Source organism: Pyrus communis, chromosome 10, assembly GCF_963583255.1.
Source record: "Pyrus communis chromosome 10, drPyrComm1.1, whole genome shotgun sequence".
Classification (NCBI taxonomy): Eukaryota; Viridiplantae; Streptophyta; class Magnoliopsida; order Rosales; family Rosaceae; genus Pyrus; species Pyrus communis.
In genome coordinates, this window is record NC_084812.1 from 3,325,536 (window position 1) to 3,338,007 (window position 12,472).

Genomic DNA, 12,472 nt, shown 5'->3' on the forward strand with positions numbered 1-12,472 from the left:
TGCTTGAGCGGTATAATATTTTTATATATGGTCAACAGAATGATGAAAACGATGGGGTTAAAAGGAGGGAGTCAGACCGACTCAGTGTTGTTGGCGTGGTCACTTAACGAAGAAGCCCCACGTTTTTCACTTCAGATTTCTTCTCTCTCTCTCTCTCTCTCTCTCCCCTCCTCGAATAAATCCCCTCCCTTCACTCGCTCTTGTTTCTCAATTCCCCTTCTTCCTTTCCCGTTTCCCTCACTCACCCACACACGCAACAACTACGTGCACTCTCCAACTCTCTCTCTCTCTCTCTCTCCAGCGTTACCCTATATATAATATAACTCGGTCACACTTCCTGAATCTCACAAAAGCCAACTCCTTTCCACTACCAGAACGCATTCTATTTATAGTAAACCAGAGGAAGAAACGAAAGCTCGAAACTTTTGCCTTGGTTTCTTTTTTTAGCATTTCACTGAGTCCACTACTTGTCAACAATGGCTGACCCAACTCACTCGGAGACCGAGTAGAGCTTCAACTCCTCCTCACACTCCCCTCCTTCCCCGTGCTCATCTGGGTTTTCCCACTCCATTCCGATTACCGGTCGAAACCCACTTCCCGAAATGTCCAACTCGCCAGACCCGGATCAGAAGCGGGCCAAGCGAGCCAGAGAAACCAGCAGCAAGCACCCAGTTTACAGAGGGGTCCGAATGCGGACATGGGGCAAGTGGGTCTCAGAAATCCGCGAGCCCAGGAAGAAGAATCGGATCTGGCTCGGTACATTCTCGACACCCGAAATGGCCGCGCGTGCCCACGACGTGGCAGCGCTGACCATCAAAGGCAACTCCGCGATCCTCAACTTCCCCGGACTCGTCGGGTTGCTGCCTCGACCCGACTCGAACTCTCCTCGGGACATACAAGCCGCGGCTTTCAAAGCCGCTTCAATGGAAACTCTAAATGCTCCGCCTCCTCCACCGTCGCAGTCTTCTTCGTCGTCGTCGTCAGCATTGTCACAGTCCTCACCATCATCCTCAATGGTGGCTGCGACAAGTACGAGCGAGGACGCAGGAACGCCGGAGGAGCTGGGGGAGATAGTGGAGCTGCCGAGCCTGGGAACGAGCTACGAGTCGGCCCAGTCGGGGAGCGAGCTCGTGTTTGCTGATTCGGTGGAGGGGTGGCTGTATCCTCCGCCGTGGTGGCACAACAGTTATTTCGAGGAAGATTACGGGTATAATAGTCTTATCAACAGTATTATTAGGGATGATCAAATGTTAATGCCTGAACCACCAGCTGCCGAGTGTGTTGAAGTTGAGGCCTTATTGTGGCATCATTAAATATGAACCGCTGGATCTTATTTTCTTGTTAGTTGAGTTAATTTACAGCCTTTTTTATTTTCATTTTATTAGGATATTTTGAGTATTTTACCCCTTTTGCTAATTGGAGTTGTTATTCCAAATCTATTTTTACTTTCACATACTATTTATTAATTTATGTCATTTTATTTTCTCTAATTATTTTGATTCGATGATCAAGAATTAAAAAAATTGTGTAAGAGATAGACGGAACGTGTGGATAACGGCACCCTTGTCAAAATGGTCAATGGCCTACTGTCCACAGTCCACCCACAAGTTTTCAGTTACTTTCTTAATTTTTCTTCTTAAATATTTATACTTTCTTGAATAATAAAATACAGGAGTTGAGATTTTGACTTCCCCCTTCATTGAAATCAAAAGGGGCCTTTCTAGATACAATGAGATTCGAGCGGAGGATTAAGGTCACGTAATGAGTTGGCCAGTATTTGATAACAAACTTATCATTAAAGAGAATCGAACTTAATGTCTCTAGATTATTGTTACCCTCATTTTTCACTACTCGATCATTTATATCCTATCAGTAAATTAAATATTTTTATATCTAAAGGTTTAATAAAACACAATAAATTAGTTTTTCTTTTATTTTATTTTTTTATCAAAAGACCTTCTACAACTTTCTCAAAACATCAAATTAATAATTTATCAAAATTGGAATTATTAATTTACTCAAATTAGAAACTCTGTTTTTTCTAAATTTTCAGGCATGAGGCAAATTTCAGAACCAAATTACATACACCCTAAAATATGTCTTCCTTTTGTCGAAAGATCGAATAAATAGATTAATAATTTTGTTACATGCATTATTGCCCCCGCCCATGTACTACATGATTTTGGCCACGTGTGCGTGTGACGCATACATGTAAAAAAAAGGAATTATATGAATTAATTATATTTTTTTTTTCTATCGTACTCAGTTTTACTTTTATTTTACAAAAAGATTATTTTCACAACTCGAATTCGTGATCTTTTAATTACAAAAGAGCAACATTTTTATTCGTACTCAGTTTTACTTTTATTTTACAAAAAGATTATTTTCACAACTCGAATTCGTGATCTTTTAATTACAAAAGAGCAACATTTTTATTGTGCTAAGGCTCACCTTCAGTTAGAGTTTTACATATGTAAATTAATTTCATCTCATTTAAGATTGTGGTTACTTAACTAGGTAAGTGCGTTATTTGGAATTACATAGAGGTATGTCGTTATTGGTCTAGTTACGAATAGATTGTACAATATAACACGATGTGTAACCCCCTTACTTTCACATTTCTCCACTAGAGTCATCTTCGGATCTCTCCCACTAAAGCTACCAAGTTCACTCATTCGGGCCTTTAAAATTTGATCAAACGTCTACAATTATTATAATTTTTTTAAGTTGAAATCATGGGTGTATGTACCTGCCATCATTACAATCATTGCCATAAAGGAAAGACAGCAGGGAGGACATTAACTTCTGGAAAGGAAGGTTGCATGTGGTTGCTGTGCTGTTGCATCTGGACAGCAGGGAGAACATTTTAATATTGCTGCATGTGTGGTGTTGCTGCATGTGGCATCGGTGTAAAGCTTTGATCTTATTGTGTATAAGTATGCCTTCCCATAAGGCTTTCAAGTATTGTAAGTGTATGATAGTTCAAATCAGTTGGAAATCGATTCTTTCAACATACATACACTTCGCCATTTTTACATGGTATCAGAGCACCTTCCTGGTGCCTGAAACGCTTCCGCTCGATCTCGTTGTTCATCATGAGTGACGAAGAAACTCCTAAACACAAACCACAACTCACAACAACAATGGACATCACTGATCCATTCTACATCCATCACTCGGATCACCCGAGTCTACACCTTGTTTCCAAACCATTGGATGGTGACAATTATTCCACATGGAGTCGTGCGATGACAATCAGCCTCAGCGCCAAGAACAAGCTCGGTTTTGTGGATGGTTCGATAGAAGCCCCGCCAAAAACCGACGCCAAATATTCTCTTTGGAAACGGTGCAATGCTATGGTCCTCTCATGGGTCGTTAGTTCTGTTGGTAATGATTTGATGAGCAGCGTCCTATACACGGATTCACCCTCTGAGATATGGGAGGATTTGAAGGAACGTTTCTCGCAAGGAAACGTTTCTCGCATTTTTCAAATTAAAAGAGAGATCATTGAACATCGACAACGTCAACAATCCATATCGGCATACTATACCAAACTCAAAGGACTTTGGGATGAACTAGCGTCCTACAATACCATTCCAGCATGCACATGTGGAACGATGAAAGCGATCAATGAAAGAGAACAATAGGAACAGGTTATTCAATTTCTCATGGGATTGGATAACTCTTATTCGGCTGTTCGTGGACAAATCCTCTTAATGCAGCCACTACCAAACATTCGTAAGGTATATTCCTTGACTTTACAAGAAGAAAAACAAAGAGAGGTGGCAGAAGGTGGTGAAAGTAACACTACACATGCCATGCACGTATCCAAAACCACCTGGAATAAGCAGCCTCGCAAGCCGAACAATGGTGGCAAGGCAAACACTGGTAAGGATTTTCATTGTACTTACTGCGATGGAACTACTCATACAGTTGATTACTGTTTCTACCTTCACGGATTCCCTCCTGGCCATAAGTTTCACGGGAAGGACGTAAAGCCTCCCAACAAAACCAGGCGCGCAGCAGCCAATAATGCCCACAAAGAAGAGGCCAAGTCGAGCACTACCAAAGAACCTGTTGATTTGAAATTCACAGTGGATGAGATCAACAAAATCAAGGCTATTCTTCGTGGTGATGGTAAAAATCAGTTTTTTGCAAATGCAGCAGGTATACCTAATACACGATGCTATTCTTTTTCCACAAACAGTCCAGATTCTTGGATTATTGACAGTGGGGCTACAGATCACGTTTCTTCTTCTTTCAATTTACACGACAAAAGGAGACCACATTCTTCCTCTGTCAATCTGCCAGATGGGTCACAAGCACCAATTTCTTGTCTTGGTTCAATCAAACTCACTCCAAATTTAAACCTAAAAGATGTCCTTTGTGTCCCTGGTTTTCGAGTTAACCTGATATCAGTTAGCAAAGTTACTCGGGGATTAAATTGTTTGATCATTTTCTTCCCTACTTTTTGTCTCTTACAGGATTTGGCTACGAAGAAGATGATTGGATTGGGGAAGGAGCGTGATGGCCTGTATTACCTAGTCCCAGTCACAGAAGACTTCGTCTTTCGACAGAATAAGCCTGGGGTCGTTGCTGCTTCTGCATCCGCATCATCCAATGTCTGGCACCAACGCCTTGGACACCTTTCCACTGGTCCAGCCCGTGTCTTATCTAGTTCCATTCCTGATATTTCTTTTAATTTTGATTCTCATTGTGATGTCTGTCCAGTAGCCAAACAAACAAGGTTACCTTTTCCCTTAAGTTCTACTTCTAGTCTGCAACCTTTCGAGTTAATACATTGTGATATTTGGGGTCCGCATAGTTTGCCATCTTCATCAGGTGCTAAATACTTCTTAACCATAGTTGACGATTACTCCCGATTTACTTGGCTCTTTCTCATGAATTTAAAATCTGAAACACAAGAGAAAATCAAACTGTTTTTTTCTTATGTCAACACTCAATTTCAGCGTCAAGTTAAACAAGTACGCACTGATAATGGCGCAGAATTCATATCCATGCGTTCATTTTTTGCCAACTCAGGCACTGTTTTTCAACATACTTGCCCACACACACCTCAACAAAATGGGGTGGTGGAGCGTAAACATCGACACCTCCTTAATGTGGGTCGGGCACTTCGTTTTCAAGCAAACCTTTCCCTCAAATTTTGGGGAGAAAGTCTTCTCACTGCCACTTATCTTATCAATCGCACACCCACCATCGTTTTTTCAAAAAAAACACCTTATGAAATGCTCTACACACGCCCCCCCCCCCCCACTTATATGCACTTACGGGTTTTTGGGTGCCTTTGCTATGCTACACACACCTCACCTAAACACAAGTTTGATGCTAGGGCTCACAAGTGTCTCTTTGTTGGTTACCCTTCTGGACAAAAGGGGTATCGTCTCTACAATCTTCACACTCATCAATTTTTTACTAGTCGTGATGTGGTTTTTCATGAACACATCTTCCCTTTTGCTCATCATCCTCCCGAGACCCAACCTGATGAAGTTGTGCCCGTCATTCCTCTTCCCCTCACCGATACCATATCAGATTCTTCCATCTTTCCACAAGAACCCTCATCTCCCATCATCTCTAGTCCGCACACTTCTCCTCCTTCACCTGCCGTAAATGTCGTCCCTTTCTCACCATCACCTGTGTCGCCACCATCACCTGTGTCGCCCCCACCACCACCTGCCCTTGGTCGTGGCCTCCGCCCCAAGCAACCTTCTGTCTTATTAAAGGATTATGACTGTTCACAGGTCACCACGGCACCTTCTACGTCCACTTCTTCTTCGCGGTCAGGTACTCGCTATCCCCTCTCTCATTATCTCTCTCCTTCACATTTATCACCATCTCATCAAGTGTTTATCAATAATATCACTCGTAGCATCGAACCTACTTCTTTTGCTCAGGCCAACCTTGATCCTAATTGGCAAGCTGCCATGCAGTCTGAACTTGCTGCACTTGAACAGAACCATACCTGGACACTCACTTCCCTGCCTCCTGGAAAACGTGCTATCGGCAGCAAGTGGGTTTACAAGATCAAACATCGCTCTGATGGCTCCATCGAGCGCTATAAAGTGCGTTTTGTTGCTAAAGGTTACACGCAAATTGAAGGCCTGGACTATTCTGAAACATTTGCACCCGTGGCCAAACTTACCACTGTTCGTTGTTTATTGGCCGTGGCTGCTCAACGCCACTGGCCTCTCCATCAGCTCGATGTCCAGAATGCTTTTCTCCATGGTGATTTGGACGAAGAAGTTTTCATGTCTCCACCTCCTGGACTTCGTCGACAGGGGGAGAACTTGGTTTGTCGACTCCATAAATCCCTCTATGGCTTGAAGCAGGCTTCCCGTCAATGGTTTTCAAAGTTTTCTCAAGCTATTCAACTCGTGGGGTTCAAACAATCAACTGCAGACTATTCATTGTTCACCTGCACTACTGCGCATTCCATTACAGTGGTTCTTATCTATGTTGATGACATGATCATTACAGGGAACAACCATGAGGCCATTCAACGTTTAAAACGTTTTCTTCATCATCAGTTTCGTATTAAGGATCTCGGACCTCTCAAATATTTTCTTGGGATTGAAGTGGCTCGTTCACAGCAAGGCATTTCTATCTCACAAAGGAAATATGTTTTGGACATACTGGACGATGTTGGACTATTAGGGGCATGTCCAGTGGATTTTCCCATGGAACAAGACTTGAAGTTAAGGCCAACGGATGGTGAATTATTAAAGGATCCAACCAGATATAGAAGGATCGCGGGACGACTCATTTACCTTACCATAACAAGGCCAGATATCACATTTTCTGTCCAAAATCTTAGCCAGTTCATGAACCAACCACGCAAGCCTCATCTTGAAGCTGCTATGCGAGTCTTGAAATACCTCAAAGGGACTCCAGGACAAGGTCTATTTTTTCCATCTACAGATGCTTTACAATTGAGTGGTTACTGTGATGCTTCATGGGCATCATGTCTAACGACTAGAAGGTCTGTGACAGGTTATTGTGTGTTTTTGGGGAAATCACTTATCTCCTGGAAGACTAAAAAACAACATACGGTTTCACGATCATCTGCAGAGGCAGAATATAGATCAATGGCTGCAATCACTTGTGAACTTACGTGGCTTCGTTATCTGTTACAAGATTTACAGGTCTCCCATGCAGCTCCAGCTCATGTTTACTGTGACAATAAGGCAGCGCTACACATTGCAGCTAATCCAGTCTTCCACGAGCGAACTAAACATATCGAATTAGATTGTCACTTGGTCCGAGAAAAGTTACATTCAGGAATGATTGCAACAAGGTTCACACCTTCAAAACATCAGTTGGCCGACATATTTACAAAAGCACTAGGAAATGCATCGTTTCATTCTCTTCTCAGCAAGTTGGGCATTCAAAACATTCATGCTCCAACTTGAGGAGGAGTGTTGAAATCATGGGTGTATGTACCTGCCATCATTACAATCATTGCCATCAAGGAAAGACAGCAGGGAAGACATTAACTTCTGGAAAGGAAGGTTGCATGTGGTTGCTGTGCTGTTGCACCTGGACAGCAGGGAGAACATTTTAATATAGCTGCATGTGTGGTGTTGCTGCATGTGGCATCGGTGTAAAGCTTTGATCTTATTGTGTATAAGTATGCCTTCCCATAAGGCTTTCAAGTATTGTAAGTGTATGATAGTTCAAATCAGTTGGAAATCGATTCTTTCAACATACATACACTTCGCCATTTTTACAAAGAGGTTCCCTGTTTGTAGCCATTAGATCAAATTTCAGGAATCCAGATAAGTGGACTTGGTGACTTTGGTGGGAGGAATCCGTAGAGAATCTCTTCCCATTTGTGAAAACAATAGAATACAATGACATCTTTGATAGTACCTAAGGAATCTCTCATGGTGAGAGATCTCATTGCAGACTGTAATATATATCTCGTTATTTCTACATCTCTAATTAAGTAACGAGCGAGTATCGCCGAAACACAAAGACACATCATCAGATAAGTACCTAAAGAATCTCTCTCCCCTTGTGAGGGGACTTATTGCAGTGACATGTTCATATATTTACTCAGGGGCTGGTCTTTTTGTATTCTGAGAGTCTTCTGACATGTTCATATATTTACTCATATCTTTATAATTGCACGGTCAATGCTCTATGCCTGCATTTTTTGTTTTTCTCTTGCTGTAACTTGTTTCAAATATCATACTGAATCAATGACATCAAATCAAGGACATGCATATAAATATGGTCAGAAAATGTGATATTTATAAACCAAAGTTCCAAAACAAAAGTTCATAGCGATAGGGTTGTTAAGATTTTCTTTCTCCTCTTTCTACTTCCTTATTTGTTGCTGAAAATGGTGATTGGTGCTAATATTTACAAATTTTTGTGGAATTGTTAAATTACTTATCAAGGGTTTACATCAAGAAATTAAAATATGTGGGTTGTTTTTAATAAACCCTAGTATTTTTGGTTTCATATCTGGTTTTCTTTTTCTTTTTTTTTTTTGTTTTTTTTTTTTTAATTTTATTAAGGGAACACAATTACTCAAACACAATTACTCAAACATAGGAAACAAGGAGTTAGGAGAAGACAGCATGTTGATTGGTTGGTAAGGTTTTCGAACTTCAAACTTGAGAGTAGAGCAGTGGCGAAGTTAGAATTTTTAAATAATGAGATCATGATTTTGATAAAAAAATAAAAAAAATAAAAAACTTAATTTGACCATTTTATAGAGCACCTAGTAGGAATTTATCGATTCTTGCCAACATCTGGCGAAGGCTTATGCCAACATAGGCCAACAATTACTATGATTTGTAAAGCCTTGTCAAGGGTGGTTATAGTAAATGGTGGAGTAATGTTGAAGACAGTCAAGGTTTATCAACTGAGGCATATCATCGAGCGCTTGGTGTGTACAATAAAATTGCACACAAGAAGAGGAAAAGGAAAGACAAGAATGATAGGAAAAAATATAGAAGAAGAAGAAGTAAGAGGAGAAGGTTGTATGGTTTGCCCTAACTGTTTATAGAGTGAAATACAATACAATACAGATACAAATATTCATAGAGTTTTTGAAGTTGTTGAGATCATGAACAACCAATGACCTCATGCTGGCTCGGCTCTGCTACTGGTGTAGAGAAATGAGTATACTACTCTAGCCAACTTGACCCGCTCAACTTCACGTCTTCATTTTAAACATTATATTTGATCTTTTTGTTGTGAAAACAAAATTACAAATAAAACCATAAAGGCAATCCGATCATAAACAATCAAAGTTGGAAGGCATAACTAGAACAATGCTAATGAAGTTGTACGATTCCATTTTATATAGTATATATAGTACAAACTTTGCTTAAAAAATAATTTCTAGGGCTTGGAAGCTGTCAATAGTACTACTCATGAGCTTCCTAAGTGCTACGCACCGGATAAGCATCTCAGCTGCTAGCTCAAAGCCAAGCTCGCGTACTATTTAAGTTTGTGCTTCCATTTACCGACCAAAACAAAAAAGTACTATTTAAGTTTCTGCTATCTAGGATCTAGCTAACCTTTTACACAAAATTTAAAAAGATTTTTTGTTAACTTTATCTTCACATTGTCCCCGTAGTTTTTGGTTGAAGTTGATTACAAATGGAAACTTTTCATTCAATCATCTGTCGACAACAAAATCCTAAACCCAATCACCACGGACTGGCCTAGTAATTGAAAACGAATTTCAAGTATGTATTTTTTAAGGATATGTCATAGGTTCCATTTTTGAAGTTGATGAATTATTTGATGATGACCAAGAGGATGCTAAAATGTCTATGTGAATCTTTATAATCTCTGAAAAAATAAATTGTCATGAACCGAAGAAGAATGCTGTCTTTAATGAACTAAGACTTATCTTCCCTATAACCCACCAGCTGATCTCTTTAAAAAGAAAAATCCTACAGCCCACTTGCTCTATGTTTTCACTGAAGCCGGCCCTGAGCTGCGTCGTGGCTCCTCCATCGATTACAAAAAATAATGATTGAACATTGAAGTCAAATATCTGTGACTCCACTGCAAATTTTTGCGTCGCTGGAAGATGTGAGATGAAAGCAAATTAAGGACCCCAGTTCTTTGATTAATATCTTTGTCTTCTAACTAGAATTATGATTATTGTTTTGCAAGGTTCTGGAATATTAATTTTTGTGGCTGGAAATTGGGGGTCCTTTTTATTTAAGTCTAGCTCGTAATATGATTGAGTCGTAGCAAATCAACATCCAAGGACTAATGATTTATAAATTTATAAAAATAGCCAAGACAATTGTTGAGAGTAAATCCTACATTAAAAAAAAAAAAAAGAACATCGCATGTGCTTACATGATATTGGATTACTCCTCAATTGTCAATTGGATTTATGGTGGAACTTCAACTTTCTTCATAATATCAGAGTAGATTGTTTCACGTGTGAACTCTAACGATCTCACGTGCTCCACGTCATCCTGCTTTTGTTGTTCACGTGATTGACTTGAACATTCACCACATGTGAGAAGGTGTGTGAGGAGTGAAACCCAAATCGAAGAAATAAGGAATTTTATATGTGTTTATAAGAGAGATTAAACTAATCTTCATATTACTAATTAATTTTATAGTTGAATTCCACCTTTCTTCGACAATCTTCACTGTTTAATCCATGGTGATGAGAAAGATCGTATAATATTCCTGTCTACTGTCTACAGAAGACAAGACGTCTCACCTGAATAAAGCTCTCCACCAATATTACGTCTCACCTGTATAAAGCTCTTCACCAATATTATTGGTACTTCTTTACATATGAAAGCTGCGAGCTAAGGACATAAAATGGTATATGTACTTTTGGAGAATTTATTGGAGAACTTACTTGCCAAAAAGGTTGTGTTTGTATCATTTTCGTGTCATATTTATTATCTTAACAGGGTCGTATTGTGCCAAACTCGTTATCTTAATGGATTCTTAAGAGATGATTCGATAACAACCCAATTTGTTAACGCATCATTTCAGGTTAATAGATTATGTAAGAAATTGTTATGTTTAATGTTTAAATCTGGAAAACGATATCTTATTGGGTTCTTAAAAAGTGACCCGATAACGACCTGACTCATTAACAGATTGACTCAAAACCCGTTATTTTTATGTCGAATTAATTGGTTGCGCAATATATTGCTAAACTTACGTGATATATATTAATTATACCACGTAATCGTATTTCACTATCTTACAAAGACTTTCTCCTACTTTACTATATGATTACTAGATTATTTACCAGTTTGCTTCAAGAAAATGAGGCATCCATCTGCTACATTGAAGATTAAAAAAGTGATTAGGTAGTGAGTTGTAGTAAATCCGTCACACGTGCACTTAAATTTGGAAGTTGACCTTTGATTATCTAAGCAATTGATCGGCCATCCCAAAACCCAAATTAAGCATTTGGTGTGTTGTTTCATGCCTGTAATTTCCATGTTACCTCAAATTTTTTAATTAAGATTTTAATATCCCAAAGAATGTTGCAGACTTTGCAGTGCTAAACTTTAAATTAATAATTAGGGTTTTACGAATAAGTAAAAGACTTTTTCATGTCATTCAGTACTACGATCTGGTGGTATTTCTTTTCATTTAGAAGTGAGAGATCTTAGGTTCGAATCTCGTGGATAGCGAATTCGATATTAAATTAGGTTGCCTATTATATGACTTAACAGAACTTCCTTTTTCCCTAATGTAAAAATGTTGATTTACTAAAAAAAAAAAAAAAAAAAAACCTTCTTCATAAACAGGGTTTTGCTTCTGCTTATCACCATTTTCATATAACTGAAATCTGTAAATTAATCACCTGCATTAAAAAAATTATATTGATTAGTGTAGCATCTAATTAGGCGTTGGACTAGGTGGTGCAAAGCACTAACTTCGATGCAAATTTTAGGTCAATAGAATATACTGTTTCTTCAAACATAATAAACTAGTTAATTTGCTTTCTATTTTTTCGTTGTTCCAAGCCAAATCATCTACTAATCATTCTTCATTAGTATTTTAATATACATATATATATATATATATATAATATGATCATTTTACGCATATCTAATTTAGAGTTCAAATCTTTTGCACTTATTTTGTGTGTGGTCTTTCTAAGTTTTTATGACTTCTAGCAATAATTGACATGTCTCCATAAACTTAACCCTCCTAACCCTATCATTCATAAACTTAACACATATCAATAACAAAGATCATAGAAAAACCACACACAAAATAAGGGGAAAAGATTTGAACTCCTGATTTGGAGCCACAGCTTTGTAACTTTTTTAATTGTTTATCGTGATTCACATTAGGGTTTCGTTAGGGTTTGGAGAAAATTAAGAAGTTTCCGGAGCACATGCTTCTATGGAACCTTTGTATGCGCTCGAAATTGACCAGAGTGTAGTTGCTTCCTTTAGTGTGATGATGATGAAAGATATTATCATAAAAT

The 12,472-nt window shown here is 38.8% G+C and overlaps 1 protein-coding gene across 1 annotated transcript; it reads left to right on the forward strand.

The window, feature by feature from the left end:
• Positions 1-282: 282 nt before the first annotated feature.
• On the forward strand, positions 283-1,475 carry LOC137748836 (ethylene-responsive transcription factor TINY-like). Its single transcript, XM_068489025.1, has one exon. The coding sequence runs from the start codon at positions 603-605 to the stop codon at positions 1,311-1,313; it is 711 nt and encodes a 236-aa protein (XP_068345126.1). The 5' UTR covers positions 283-602; the 3' UTR covers positions 1,314-1,475.
• The last annotated feature ends 10,997 nt before the right edge of the window (positions 1,476-12,472 follow it).